Source organism: Apus apus, chromosome 2, assembly GCF_020740795.1.
Source record: "Apus apus isolate bApuApu2 chromosome 2, bApuApu2.pri.cur, whole genome shotgun sequence".
Taxonomy (NCBI): Eukaryota; Metazoa; Chordata; class Aves; order Apodiformes; family Apodidae; genus Apus; species Apus apus.
The window spans coordinates 120,949,197-120,965,355 of record NC_067283.1 but is presented as its reverse complement, the minus strand read 5'-3'; the positions used below and the strand labels follow the sequence as shown (position 1 = coordinate 120,965,355).

The 16,159-nt window shown below is 36.9% G+C and overlaps 1 protein-coding gene across 3 annotated transcripts in view; it reads left to right on the top strand.

Annotated features, from left to right (window-relative positions):
* PDE7A (phosphodiesterase 7A) overlaps positions 1-16,159 on the top strand; it is a 74,592-nt gene that overhangs the window by 26,001 nt on the left and 32,432 nt on the right. For all 3 annotated transcript variants that reach the window (XM_051609884.1, XM_051609882.1, XM_051609883.1), the window contains exon 2: positions 13,703-13,763. In XM_051609884.1, coding sequence (XP_051465844.1) covers positions 13,703-13,763 — 61 coding nt within the window. The remainder of the gene's footprint in view (positions 1-13,702; positions 13,764-16,159) is intronic.

Sequence of the window (16,159 nt, the reverse complement as noted above, 5' to 3'; positions counted from 1 at the left end):
GATTGCTGACACCCACATGCTAACAAAATGTTAATGGAAGGCAATAACTACATGTTTTACAGGTGTGTAAATGTCTATAAAAATCAGGTTTGCATGAAAATACCTTTATTACACTTTATCAGCAAGTTTTTAAAGCATTTGCTACAGGTTGCATCTGCTGCCAAGAAGGAGAATTTGGAAGTAAGAAAGACTTGGTTGTATCAGTCACTGAATGCAATAAAAGGTGGGAAGCTGGCAATAATGTATTGGAGCCTGGAAAGGGAGAGACAGCATTGCTGTGACAGGTATTGAACTGGCTGGGCTTTTCAGCTTCTTGCCTCATTTGAGCCTTTCCAAGTTTAAGTTGTTCAGCTGAAATTGCTCTGCTTAACCAGTTCAGTTGAAATTGGCCAGCTTATTTGGGTGTAGGTTTAATTAGTTCTTGGGAAAACGCATGAACACTACGAGCATTTTTGGATATGGTATATAAGCAGGTTCTGAAATAAGTGTTTAGTGCAGACCAGCCTTCAGATTAATTTTCTCGGGAAGGAATGCTGTAGCAGAAACTGCAGCTCTGCTTATGGGAGTTTGTTTTGGATTTGGATGGGTTTTCTCGGTTTTGTGGTGTTTTGGTTTGTTATTTTGTGTTTGATTTGTTTTGTTTTTTTGTTTGCTGTTTGTTTTTGGTTTTTTGGGTTTTTTTGCGAGCTTGAAATGTAAGGTTTTTGAGGTAAAAGAAATTGCATGTAGTTGGCCAAGTGCAAGTTCTTGTGAACATTTTTCAATTTTAGACACCCTGCGTTGCTTCTTAGATTTGTGCTTTGCTTTTTTGTTAAATGCTTGGGCATGGCCCACAAGATCTTTCAGTCTCTTTAATCTTTATAAACTCTGTGATGACTATTCAAGTTTATTATTTTCATGTGTAATGCCAGCATATTATAAATGGCATTATGGCATTATAAATAAAGTGTTATATTGATTAATGGATTTGACAGCAGATGGTGTAACCTGTTTTAGTATTTGTCCTGTGTAGTCGGTTTGTTTCAGATGTTCTTTTGCCATCCCTGCTTAACTTATTAATATGAAACTTCCAGCTTTCCCTTAGAAATTGAATATTTTCTGACAACATAATATTTTTGTGTGATGCCTAGCAAGGAACCAGAAACTAAGATGATTTTATTGCTGCCTTTTTAATGTTCAGCATATTTTTTGAGCTTTAGCATATGCCTGTGTGCCTAGGGAATTAATGAACTTTTTTTTTTTCCTGTGGGACCTCTTCTTTAAAAAAAAAAATAAATTGAAAATTAGAACTAAAATCCTGGCATAAATACCTGCTTATAATAAATAGAGGCCTGAGGAGGGTCTCACTAGGTGTCTGTATTTTAATTTTGTGTAAACTACTCTTTACGTTTTTCCTACAAAGTGAATTGAAGCGTGTCCGTGGAGGTTAAGAGTATTTTTTAGTAGTGCTGGAGTAGGAAAAATTTGCTAGTCGAGAACCAGACAGACAGATGGGAGATTGCCTATCACTTGGTAGCCAAGTAGAAGCTCTTAATTTTTTTTTTTTTAATTTATTTGATCTTTTAGTTTCTGATTGCTTTTCATGTCTGAATGAGAGAAGTTCGAGCAAGCCAAGAAGAGCAGCTGACATTGTACCCTGTCCCCATGCCTTTTAGCCTGCATTCATTGCACTGTGTTGCTCTCTTTGGGTTCATGAGCTGGACAGACACATCTGTGGGAATTCATACAGCTGCTCTTTGGGGAGTCCTCAATTGCTTCCTGTGCTCCCCCTTTCCACACACACATGCTTCTAGGAGCTGTGAAGCTGTAGAGGTGAGCTAGTAGTGCTCATACAATAAAAAACATTGGAGAAGCTTCTTCCGAAGGAGAAAAGCTTAAGCCTTTTGAATTTAGAGGACAGGCTTCTTGTGTCCTTTGCGTCTTCTGTAGATCATGAAACATTTTAAGATGCAAATACTGAGACTTAAATTTCTCTGGTTTCCTTTTCTGGTAGTGTGATGCTTTGACATTTTTGTGATGTCCTTCTGTGAGATTGTTTTTTATTTAGGTTTCCAGTTAAATAGGACATGCAGTAAGATAGTCTTTCACTCTTCAAAGGATATGCTTTAGAAATAGATCATAGATGTTTTATTACTAAGACTAAAATATTGGTAGCTTTTCTCATCACAAATTACTTTTCATCTGTTTTCACTTATATAGCAGGTTGCTTTCAATTGTGAAGTATGTGGGAATTGAAATTACTCTTTGTTTGTTTCCAGTATACCATTCAGTCTTTGTTGAAGGTGTGTTTAATAGTCTGAGGACTTGATGGTACTTGCCTTTTAACAATGGTACGATTTTCCAACTCTTCAAAATCACAGATGAAGGCATTCATATTGAACTCTAAAACCGGCCCAGATTCTTGCCGTGCTGCGGATTTTTTGTAAATGAGGTGACATTACCTGAAGTGGTGTGGACAAAGCATCTGCGTGACCATGCTAAAATAATTTTCTGTCCAAGGCAATAATCCTTACTACATTCTACAGACAGTTGAAAAATAAGTATTTTCTAAGTAACACATGACAAATATATATATATGTAGAAATTTTCTTTCTTCAAAGAGGATTTGGTAAAACTGAAGTATAGCTTCTTGCCAACATCTTTTCTTTGGAGAGAAGCAGAAATCAGAAGTTCTGTGGATTTAAACAAAGCTCTAAAACACAATTACAAGTGAGCAGCCTTAGAAGAACTGGTGTCAGAAAAAATGGAGAAAGAATACTGTAGAACTTCAGTTGTTTGGCTAGGTATGTTTTGATAAGGACGAGGGCTATACAGAACAAACTGGCACAGTGACAGATGATTCCGTTTAGATCTTCTAAATATATAATGGTATGCTGTTTGTAGAAACTTTGAAATTTGCTGTGTTAGGTAAAGCAAGTCACCAGAAGATTAACTAAAGTTCATGATGTGATGGAGACAGTGAGAATATTCTAATTTGTATTGCAAAAGAGGCATTTTGGAAAGAAGTAATCAGTTTTGAGATATTTAATCTATGCAAGGAAATTAAAAATGTGTTCTCATCCACCCCTCAACTAAGTTATGTGCATTTTTTTCCAAATCACTTTTTCAGTGTTACACGGTCATTTATATTAATCTGCATAAGCACGATGTTGAGCAAATAAGATGAAAGGTTAAAGCCAGCCATCAGAAAAAGGCAGTGTTTAATATAATGTGCTTGCGTTGGCAAAGATTTATGTGCTTGCTTTCTAAAATACCAAATAGCTCTTGCCCCTTGTGGAAATGCAGTGCGCATAAAATGTTCCCCTCACAGTTTTCTGTTGCTACGTTAGAATAGCTGATGAATGAGTGGTGGTATAGAAATGCAGGGTAGTTTGCTTCCATTCAGTCACTGCAACTGGATCCTTTCTTTCCTAAAAGGGGAATTTTTTCATTTTTTTTTTTATTGAAGGCTGAAATGGAGGATAAATAAAAATGAAAAGTCATCAAGGAAGTGGCTAAATTATGCTTTCTGGCTACGTAGCCATTCTTGGCTTTTGGAAGAGTTCTAAGCCCATGGTTTTTAAGATCAACCAGCCTTTTGAGTTTAACTGCAATGAGTTGGGTAGTAATGATGATTTATATGTGGTAATGAAGGTGAATTTTGCTAAATCTCTTTAGTTTTTCATGTTTGCTTGTTGCTTACTGGCTGATCTGTCACTTTATTAGTAAGCAGCTAGAAAAGTTGGAGTTTTATATTGAGTTGTGACATAGGGTAATATGGCAAATGTTTGAAATAAGCTGAATTGAAAGTAAAATGCTTAGATAACATTGAAATCAAGACATAAACAGAAGTAGCATTTGTAATATTTGATCACTATGTACACTGTGAAATTCTAAAAGGTCTGTTCTTGGTATATGTAACAGTGCATTCTCCTTTTATTTTTTCCATGAGTGCAGTGTTTAGTGGTTGGGTTGGGCTGCAGCAATAGCTACCCACATTTATTACAAGAATACTTCTCATAGATTACCATTTAATTATCCTTTGTTAGTGAAGTCTGCTGGTGAGAGAGGCTGCACATAATAGATAATGAGACAGGGAGAAAAGTGAAGCAAAGATAGAAATGAGTTTAGCGCTGTGGTACTTTTTTCACTATGTGCTGATGAATTAGTAAATTACAGGCTTTAATATTACTCTGCTGTCTTGACATGCTTTTAATATCAATATGGATAAGTTCACTGACTGGTCCATAAGAAGTAATATGCTAGTCAGGAGAGTATCCTAGAAATCAGTGTGCCACAAGCCACTGTTCAGTGCCTGTTCTGGAAGGAAGCCTTTGAAGGACAAAGGAGACTCCATGGAGATCTAATTTCTGGGCCAGGTATATAAGTGCATGCATGTGAAACCAGGGCATTCTGGAAAGTAGGAGTGATGAGCAGCAGGCCTTGAACTTCTGTATTAAAACCTGTGTTGATGGAGGTCTGTGAAGCTCCATTGTATTTAACCGGGAGCATCATATGAGACCAAATAATGTCTGAAATATGGTGCTGTTATTTCAACTCTGGATTTCCTGTAGGTGTTATTGAAATGTTTAGGGGGGAGGGAGGGGGGCATTTAAAGACACTTCTGTGGATACAGTAGCTACTGAGGTTTGTAAGGAAACACTGACTCATTCTTTAGGATTGGTGAAATGTATTTAAAACAAAACAAAAAAAAGAGGATTGGAACAGATGGATATTTAGAAATATGCAAGTAAAATTGGGATCCTGCACTTGGTACTTCAAATTCCAGAATACACTGATGGGAAATAATGGGTTTCCATGTGGAGCCTTGCAGATCACTAGATGGCTAAGTAATTAAACCATTTACTATTGGAGGACAAAGAGGAAAGGGTGATTACTTTGTATTGCTGCTTTCTAAGATAAAAAAAATTGTGCTTCTCATATCAGTGGAAGAAAGGCTTGCTCCATGTGCCTAGGGTCAGACCATCTGCACACTTCAAGAGCATCTCCATGTGTTTAGAGACAGGAAAACAGAAGAATGATCAGGGATTGAAAATAGGGGTGACAGAGAGAAATGCCTGACCTTTCAAAGAGTATTAGACTGTATTTGTGTTAGTTTTAATTGGAGAAGGGTTTGGTCTTGAAGCAAATCACTTCATTGACTCTGTTTATCATGCCCATTTGTTTGTTTTCCAGAGTGGTTTGGGTTAGAGCTAACTTAGTCTCATTTCAAAAGAAACAAAGCCATTCCACTCCTTGTGTGCACCAAATGTACTCTAATCCTTGATAGGCTCATAGAAGTTTGAATGTCCTGTGGTACAGTCTGGTTCAGGAAGTTTGAGTAAATGTGACTTGCAAAATAAACCTTCTGGGCTTCATACAGTATAAGTGTAAAGACTTCAGCAGCAGCTGTGTTTTGATCTGCTTCTGCTGTGCCAAATTGCTAATGCAGAAATAACCTAATGCCTTTTATTTTGTGTGGGTTTTTTTTTTTTTTTTAAGTAACATCAGACTGGTGATGACTAATTGTTAGAGGGTCTTAACCTTGTTAAGTGGTGTTTGGAGATGGTAAGGTTTTTAAATCTACCTCCATAAGAGTTTGTATTTTGGGTGGAACTTGACAGACCTTTAGATAAGCACTGTATTTATTAAGTGAGATACCTAAATGTTCCTGCTTGTGGTCTTTACCTGACTGGTTTTCAGGGGCATGGGGAGGGGAGAGAGCAGAATGTACACATTTGCAGTCTAATAGTGCTGTAGTAACCTCCGTCTGGTGCTGAGATCATGACTGTATCTTAAAAGCCAGAACAAATACTTTATAATATGATTCTTAATAACCGAAAGTCCTATCCTAGTTACTGAGTTTATTCCTTCCTTCAGTAGACAACCATTGTGGTATCTGTCCCCAGTGCCTGTGAATAGGAGGAAACTCATTTCTCAGTACTTAAGTTACTCCTTTACTAAATCCGTGCTAACTTTTGTGTTTTGTGCACATATTGGAGTTTGCAATATGATTTTCTTATAATAAATAATTACAGGGAGAGCAGGATCTTCATGTCATTTTCCTTTCAATTATTCAGCTTCATCCTTTTAAACTCAATAAGCCCACACTCGGTTCCTTTTTTCCCTCTGTAGCTGCTTTTCCCCCCAACTATGAAAGATTTCTTTGTATGTCTGGAATGAAACATTTTTTGTCAGCTTAAAATGACAAAAATTAAAATCTCGAAGGTGCACCAAGTACGTAGGACTGCTTGGCTGCATAACTGGTGCTCTTAGAGGAGGTTAGCCTGCTTTCCCACTCTGGAAAGTGCCAGGGATGAGGGGACTGAAGGCAAGTTCAGCCTTTGGAGCAATAAAAGGAAGCAACGTGCCAGTTGAGACATGAGTATGTGTGGCTAGAAAGGTGGTATGAAGGGTGGCTTGGTATTTCATAGACAAAAGAAGAGATTAGAGAACCATGGTTGGCTTCAATGATTGCATGTATTCAATGCATTAATGTTTTTTTATGATTTATAGTAAGTTCCTATAAATGCAGCCTTGAAATATGTTTTGCAGTTCAGTTCATAGCAGTTTTCCAGGTCTCGGAGATGAAAGGAACTTGTGAATATCGGTGCGGTGAAACCTGATGAAAACAGGGTCTTGCTAGTATTTAGAGGCAGGGCAGTATCCTCAATGAGCTCAGGTGGTTTGAGTAGTGGCAGTTTGATCCCGTAGTCTACCAGGCATTGCAGTGTCGAAAAAAAGCACGTAATTGTGGGTTTTAATTTCCTTTAGCATTTCGGTAGGATTTAGGAAGGCTTTACTGTTTGCCACGACCTCTGGTTGTAAAACTTTCTTGTGGAGCCAGGAGTTGGCAGCGATTGGCAGGGGGGGCAGCGCTGCTCCGGCTGAGCCAGGCTCTGGGCTGCCCCGTGATGGCAGCCTGGGCGCAGCTGTTTGGGCAGGCAGCTCCTGCCTGCTGCCTCCTGCCTGCTGCCTCCTGCCTGCTGCCGCACCTCTGCCCGCCACTGCTGACACTCTGGCACAGCTTTCAGCACTGCTGGGGAACGGGGAGGAGAGTATGCTTCTGGTCTTCAAGGTGATCCAATGGGAGTTGCATTGATCTGGTGTTTAGCTCTGATCCTTATCAAATGGATTACTTCTAAGGTAGGCCATTTTATTGTTCTGTTTGACTCACCGGGTTTATAAGTAGCCCGAGAGAAAACCAGACATTAAGAACCTCACAAGTACTTATTTTTCTTTCCAAATCTAATCTGTTTTGGAAACACATCATTCATCATTTATGGTTGTGTTTCTTAAATGTTGGTACATGATTTTGTAGCTCTCAACTTTTGCCTGCCTTGAAGTGGAAAGAGTGTGTTTGTAGCAGTGCCAGTTAGGAGACGAGAAGGGATCTGAAATGGCTTCTGAATGGCAAGGGTTTATGTGCCTCCTTTACTAACAGATCTTCAATTTTATAGCGCTTTAAAGGCCTTGTGAAAACAAGGAAAATCAATTTTAAACATAATAAGAATAATACATATTAGTGTTTTCCTTCTTGGACAGGATATCCTTTTTATATTGTTGATTTCAGGGTTACAGGAGTGGAAATACCAGTTTTATTTGCTTAGGTGGAATACCGGCTACTTTTCTTGCTTTGTAGCCTTTCCATTTGAGATACCTGTGCTTTGAAAAAAAGTGCTAATGTTAGACAAAATTGGAAGTTCCTACTCTATCATTTTAAAGGATCTGTCCCCATAATATATACTGTGGTAGTAAATGTAGGTGGAATTGGTGCCTGGACATGTGACCAGGCTCCTTGCCACATAGCTTGCTGTCTAACGTTTAGTTAATTCCGAAAGGAGGAAGAAATTTAAGTTCAAGATTGTGGAGGAGAGCCAGAATCAATGAGGGAAACTGAAGAGAAAAAATACAAGTCAGAATTAATGCATTTATATCTAGGTTTTTTATTACTATGCTATTTAATCATTTTTATACAATTAATGAAAAAAACATGAATTTGAATTTGTTGTGAGAACAAGGTACCTGTTCCTGTATTCTTCAGTCATTGGCAATAACAGTTGTAAATTTACTGAAAACAAAAACGGTCTGGCTAAGTTGCTAGCACTTGAGATAACTTTTGTCACATCAGGAGAAAGACCAGGATACCCTAATGGAAGTTCACTTGTGCCTGAAGGCAGATTCCAGATGCCAAAATTTTACAGCCTGTGTGCTAGCCTACAATGTCACCTGCATTTTGTTGCTACATTGTTGAATTGCTGGTTTTCTGAATCTTGACACAAAAAGCTTACTTAAGGGTTATGTCTGTAATTCAGTTTTGTTAAAGATTCTGTTAAGGTGGGAAAAACAGGAAGGTTAAGTAGCTGACATAATATAGTTAAACATAAAACCCTCTGCTATGTATGGTTGGGTTTTTAAATGTGCTAATTGTGGTTTATTTTAATTTTTTTTTTGGGGGGGTACAGTAAATAATCCTAGTTTTGTTGGTTTTGAGTCCTTCAGCCATTTTCATTTAGTTTCTAAAGGTAGTATCCGTGTATGTTTTTTGTCCCCACTTAGGTCAATCACTTACGCTTTTTTGACTAGGCTTTCTTTTCTGATAAATTTTCAAGCTTTTGTATATTTTTGTTAAATATGGAAGTTTTTATTTTGATAAAGCTTTGGGTAAATCTTACGATGCCGTTTGGTCTATAGCTAGAGTAAGAGAAAAAGCCTTACAGATGCTTGTTAGATGTAGTTATCAGTTACATTTGCATCTGTCATTAAACCACTAGCTAAGTTTATAAATGACTGCCATCCATCTTGGGAGACAATAATGAAATAGCTTTGTATGGAAGAAAATAGTAGAATTGCAACATTCAGATATTTGAAGGGGATATGTGTGTCTTATTCTTATAGCTGATAAGTATTGCTCTCCTGAAGTTAAATACTTTCTTATCACTGGTTTGATAAACTTTCAAAATACTGCTTTGAACTGTTGAAAACAGTAGTACTGTTTTGCAGTGGCTTGTCTTGAGTTCAACAACAGTTACTTAAGTGCTTTAAAATGACATTTTTCCAGGGCTTTTGTGAGCAAAATCTTGGTGAGATCTTAAGTTAGTATGATACTTTTAGTTATTACTGAAGTAAAGAATTATGATAAAGGATATTCTCACTTTTTGGAATCCAGTAATCCAGAAATCTGGTCTAACTAGTCTGTCATTCCAAGGCCTGCTAGCTGATAAACTGTCTTAGAATCTTGAATTGTTTCCAAGTGTGTATATTTGTGGCAGCGTAACCAGCAAATTGCAGTTGCCATGATATAACAATTTATCCAAACTCGTTCTCACTTTCTCTTTCTGAAAACAACCCTCTAACTCTTGGGCAGATAATTTGAGCAGAAAAGCCAAGTAGGTAAAAATACAAGACTGGCTGTATTGCTGTCCTCTGACTTTTCTTTCCTCATTTCTGAATAAACAACTGAGTTGCAAAATGAGGGGTTTGCGCTCCATCAAAACGCGTAGGTTGTTCTTTCTGAGGAGAGGCACTGAATATTGAAAACTGACAGCTCCATCCATTTTTTTCTGTTGTTACAGAATTAAACCAGCAGTTGTTTCACTTGACAATCTGAAAGCTGGCTAGCTGGCTTTTGCTGAAATGAAGTGTCCAACAGTAATGCTGGTGTGGTGCTCTGAACTGGATTGGGAAGCCCTAGTGATAAAACTGATACATGAGTGGAAATGTTTGTTTGGCACGAACAGCAGCAGGTGCTCTGTTTCCACGTGTTCCATGCATCTGCTCTTCTACTACCATCACTGAAGCGGTTTCCCTTTGAAGATACACGTGTGCTATTTTGGCATGTCATTCCTGTTGCAGGGCCTCTAATAACTTCTTATAGTCTTGTGAAAAGATTTTCAGACAGATCAGACTTAAATCTATCTTTTGGTAGATACTCCCTTTGCTTGTTTCTGTGGAGTCCTGGTGTCGTTGTTCTTAAAGGATTAATGGATTTTCCACTTTGGTTTGAACAACTTCTGTGCACTTTCCAAAAATACGTGAAAAAATGAGAAGAGAAATGACAGTTTTTCTTACTGTATTGCCCTTTGGAAGAATAAATGGCACTTAGATATGAAACTGAAATTTAAGGTGAGTTTTTCAAAGTGGAAGTCCAGTGTAAACAATCCTTCAGTTTCCCAGTCATCTTTACACATGTCTTCACTCCTGAAGCAAAACAGCCCACCCAGTTCAGATGGCTCTGCTTATGTCTGGGAAGGAGCGGAGTGGTTTTAGAACCTTGCCTAATAATTTGAGAAGTTTGTTTAATCACTTGGAATCCAGCAGATATTCCCACCAGACTAAGCAGTCCCTGTGCTTTAAAAGGGAACCTGCCTAAACACATTAGCATTGTCTTCAGTTAGAGCACAAGTAATTCTGTCTGCCTGTTGGAATGATTATTTGTTTGAAATTTGTACGGGGGGGATCAAGGAGTTCAGTATCGTTTATGGTTATTAACAGGTACAAAGCCTCAGATAGACCAGAGAGGTGGCAGAGATCTAGAAATAAAATTTTATGCTAAATGAGTTAAAAAATATTAACAGTATCAATAATAGCGTAATGCTTTGAAGTGCTAGAAGTGAAGCTCTGTTCCTAACATTTTTAGCCAAGATCTCTGCAGGCTGAGTCAGTATGTGCTATAGTCATCTTTACTGCATAAGTAAGGTAAATTTTTAGTGTAAGTATAGTCTTGATGTCTTGGTGTAGGCTAAAGAGAGTGGGCCTTTGATTAGCAATGAGGGAGGAGGCATTTTTGTTGGTCAACAAGAGTAGAATCCTGGTGATTAAATTGTTTGAACTGTTAAGTGCTTTACAGAAGCTTTAGTTCTTCAGGATGCATTTGTCTTTCTGCTTACAGAGTTGTTGCATGTGACAGATAGTTCATGTCTCAGTAGAGGCTGATGCATTAAATCTAGTCCTTCTGTTTGCTTCACTGAAAAGTGGAATCTGGGCAGAGTATCTTAACCACAGGCAGGGTAGAAGATGAAATTACTTTTTTTTTTTTCTCTTTAATTTTTCTAGAGTGGTGTAGTAGTATAACAAATACACTGACAATATTATTTGAAGTGGGAAAACAAGCAATATGCCTTTACCTGTGTCACACAATCCATTCCCCATTTGGAGTGTAAGCTGACACATAGCAATCCATGGCTGGATGAACATAATTAATTTACCTATCACAAGTTGCTAAATACCTCCTTCCTCTCTCTGACTGCCCACCACAGTGCTTCTTCTATCTGTAGCTCACTTATTTGCCTGGTCTAAAGGTATGAGGTCTGACCACTCATCACTCACCCTTTATCTGTCTCTTGATGGAACTTACTAGAAAGTGTTTTCTTCATGTCTATTTTATTTAACAAATTTCAGTGTATGAAGTATCTTTAGGACCTCTACACTTTTAGCAAAATTAGCTGGAATCTTCCTACTACTTTTGAAGTATCATTAGTAAGGTTTACACAATACATTCTCTATTTCCTTAGGAAATAAAATGTTGAAAGAAAAGTATTTGATCAAAGATTCTTACGAAATCTTTCAGAGCCCTTGTAGAATGAAATAGTTTGTTTGTATAAGCAACCAGTTTATTTTTAAAATGTGCTTTGTGTTTGAGAACATAAATAGATGTACTACTATATCTAGCAAATAATATTTTAGAGAGAAAATAACATTTTAGAATCAACATATTAAAAGTTTGTATTTTTCAGCATTTTTTTCATAATATTTTCCTTCTCAGAGAGTATTGCTCCAGTTGGGCATGGTTCATTTAGCCACATGTGTGCTTAGCTTTCTTCTGTATTAGATTACAGAACAGTACTGAACATGTCCAGAAATCTGTGATAGACAGGTGCAAATTGCAAGTTAGTACTAACTTATATCACTGATTGTGATATGTTCTAGGCTACTGAAAAGATACTCAGCTGAGATTTGCTGAAGTTCAAAGGTAGGTTCTATGAATAAATTTGAAAGTGTTAGTGGGAAATCAGAATCCCTTTTTGGCTGAGAAATGCTGTACAAACATATTTTGAGGGAAGGATTATTTTCATGGTTTATGATATTTTGAGGAAACACAAAACAAAAGCTAAGACAACATAAAAGTGCTGTCTTTCTTACTGTCTTTACAACAGCTACTGTAATTGAAGCCTATTTGGAGCTAGATCTTGAGTAATTTCTGTATTAAATGTTAAGCTTACCTTTGGAAAAACTTCTGACTTCAAGTGAAAGTTTTTCTATTTTTAACATGAAAAATGTTTTTAAAATAGTGTAACTTCTGAATTTGGAGCCGTTGTACAAATAATGCTGAAAGTTTACTATCTTCTAGTGTTTGTGTGCATTCAGTTAGTTCTGTACAGAGAGGCATGTAAGCAATTTTGTCTTTTCTGCCTTTGCAGTAATGTTTCTGTCCTTTTTGGAATGCCTTCCAATAGCCAACACCTGTATTTCTGTCCTGTTTTCTAACATGGTTTAGTTTCTCATCTTTTGAACTTGCAGATTTTCAGGCTGTTCTGTGTCCCTGCCATATTGTTGTTCCCGCTACACAGGGAAACAAATGAGGGACTGTGTTCACCTCCTGTCTTTTGTCTGAAGTTCTCAAAGGGATATGAGAACCCTTTGTGGCACTGAATTTCACTGTCCTCAGTGTAAATAAGAAGTGGACAGGGAAAAGTCAGGAGTTTTTAATACTCATACAAAGTCATAGTTCTTCGAAGAACACGTGTTGTGAACTGGCAAAAATGAAGTCTGATTGTGGAGATGATCCTCTCATCCGAGGGTTAAGAAATAACATGAATGAAGGCCTTGGGGAGTTGGCAGAAGGTGATGAAAGTACAGTAAAGGCAAGGTGTGAGGCTGGGTGCTAGGTCATGCCAGTGTTGTGTAACTAGGAGAACATTCCCACAGTTCTTGACTATTAGAGGACCTGTTCACCACACTTGTGGGAGACTTCCTAGGTTACAACTCTTGTCATGTTAGCTGAATATGCATGGATCATACGTATTTTGTATAGGTAAGAAATACAGCCTTTATGGGAGTATCTTAATGTTGTGCACAGATAATGTGATGATGCTTTTAGACTTTTACAATCAAATGTGAAATACCACTTGCTTATTTTCTTTAAAATACCGTTAGGTATTACATCCTTCTTCAATGTTACCTTGATTTGCCTACAGAAGGTAGCGCATGGAATGAAAGTTGCATGTGACAGCCAGGTTCTGCCCCTGCAGGATATATGTTTAGTTCCTAATGGTGTCATGTGAGTTTTTACCTCTTTCAAAACTACTTCTAGCTTTGAAAGATGGAAATACCCCATGGGTAAAAGTAGATAAATAAACCAGGAACTGCAAGTGTTTAATGATTACATTCTAGAAGGCTGTGAGGAGCACTTCTTTTTTTGTGCCTACTTAATGATGTGAGGAACGATTGAGGAGCATTTGGAAAGAAATTTAGAGGGGATATTTTTTCCCACACTCTCGTCCTGTTTTTCATAATCTCTCCACTACCAATTCCTCTCCTTCCTTTGTCCTCTCCTAAAATAAAATCAGTATTTATTTCATTTTCAAAAGGTGCATATTCAACTTCCAAAATTAATTTTAAGACTTAAATTGGAAATGGACAACTGGTACTTTATTTTTATTTCAGTGTAAAAATAATTTAGTTCTAACTCTAATTTCCATGAAATACTTCTCTTTTTTTTCAGAGACGTGGAGCAATTTCCTATGACAGCTCTGATCAGACTGCACTGTACATTCGTATGCTAGGTAAGTATAACAGCTCTATATTGATTTAAATAATTGGGTTTTTTTCCCATTTGAGTATTGAATTCTAAATTTTATAATTTCCTTTCTCTTGGGTAATATTCTGGTTAGATTTTTTGGTGTTTACTTGGGGTTTTTGGTGGTTTGTCTTTTTCTTTTTTTCTGACTTAACCATTGTGTCAGATGGTTTTACTCCTGTATTTAAAAGAGTTTAAAAATTCTTATAATTAGCAGATTGTGTTTGGTAGAAGTTTAGTTATCCAAGTGACTCACGATTGATCTTTATTTCTGTGATGGAATTTATCACTTCTGCATGGTATCCTTCTGGTTAAAACTGTAGCTTAGAGAACATTTGTGTGAGAGTCTGCACACAAAAAAACTAAGATACTGAGGCTATGAGATGCTTAAGGTGTTCTAAAAATTATTACATTATTTTAAACAATACTTATTAACCCCAGAGGATGACTTGAGAAGGGAATGGATGTGTCTCAGGGTCAGTAGGTTACTCAATTTACTGAAGAATGTATCCATAGTAGCAACTATGTAAAGTGTAAAGCCGAATTAAAATTGAAGAACAGTGCTGGGAGGGGCAGGCATCTGGGGAAGACCCCGTGTGATTGTGAGTGCGTGGAAGGAGGAGTTAAGGTCAGTTACTGGGAGGTGAAATAGGCAGATCTGACTGCTGGATTCAGCACTTAACTTCTGGAGGCTGCTGGTGGTGCAGATGGCATGGGGACTGTGTATATACACTGAAGTCTGTTTCACTGCAAACTTGTGCCGCTTAATTTAAGTCGTTTTGAGCTTGATTTTGTGTTGAAATGGACTATGAATGCTTGCACGATGTCTTACACAGCTCAGTGAACATCAGCAGCTAGTGATTATAAATTCTTAACCGGCTCCAGCTAGATAAGCCAGAACATGTCTTTTTATGCCCTGAGTCATTTCAGTTTAGTTGTATATTGTATATATTAAAGTCCCCAGAAGTTCATAACTGCATTCTCTATGAATTTAAGGTTGTAAGCTATTTGTGTGTGTGTACATGTGTATATATGAATTTGTAGTCATAACTTCTGTATGTAGGCATACCTCTGCATATGTATATATAAATCCAGTTTTGACTTAGCATCTTCACATTTTTGTTCTTCACTTATTTTGATTTTTTTTTTTTAAGTTGGTCAAGTTTTTAATACTATAGCACTGACTGTCTACTGAAGGATTTTTTGATCAGAATAATTCCTTTGGAGATTTGCTAAGAGGAGGGGAACAAAACATGCTAGCTTCTAAATGTTTATTGAAAAAGCTGCTGGATTTTTTTTGTTGTTGGAAATAGGCTTATTAAGTTTTCAGAAATTAAAGTAACTTTTTGAATCATCCTTTTGGCAGGATGAACAGTAGAATTCTTTAAAATGTGATTTTTTTTCTGATCTAATAAGAAGAAGAAGCAAATAAATTCAGGCCAGAGGTAGTTTTGTTTCCTTGATTTTGTGATAGTTTTAAAAAATATTTTTTTGTGCTGTAATTAGAAAATACAATTATTTTTAACTGTTTAAAAATCCTAAAAATTTAGTACTTTTCATTTGCCAACAGGGGATACATGTATTCATATGTTTTAAAGATGCATTGATATGCTTGAATTAGGTACTGTAAGTATATAACTGTGTTTTGATCTTTTTAAAATTAATCTGATAGTGGTAGTAACTCAGTTTGTAAGAAAATAATTCTTAATTTCTGGGGAGAATAATCTGATCTCGTCTGCTGCTTTGGAACTTTAATGGTACCATAGAGTAGTTAAGCCTATCATTTCTGCAGAAGGGTTTGTGATAATGCTCAAATAAATCAAGAGGAGAGCAATGCATGACTTCCTGTGGTTCTTGGTATATACACTGAGGGATATATACTTCGTATATACTGAGGGAAGAATCTAATTTGTTTGGAAATCTTTCTTTGACAGTTCTTATGGGCATAACTGGAATATATTTGGAATGTCATAAGTTAATTTTCATTTGTTCTTTAATTGGAGTTAATTTATTAGACTACGGGATTGCTGCTTGTAATGAGTAGCATAACTTTGGCTGGCAATGGCTGCTGTTCAGTGATGCCTGTCATTCAGAGGCAGTAAGACTTCTAAAGGATTGATCTCTTCTAACTTTGGCTGAGGAAGGACAAACAAATACAACACTGTTCACTGGATGTTTGAATCAGTGTGTAAAATTTGTATTACTTTCTCATTAGTTAGTGATCTTTGTTTTCCCAAATGTTACCTACACTATACTGTACAGGTTAGCAACTATTTACAGATTTATTACTGTTATATTTGTACATCAACTGTAAAAAACACCAGTCTGAAAGCTGAACAGTTGGACACATCAATATGTAGAAACCTTCTTATCAGAGTAGAT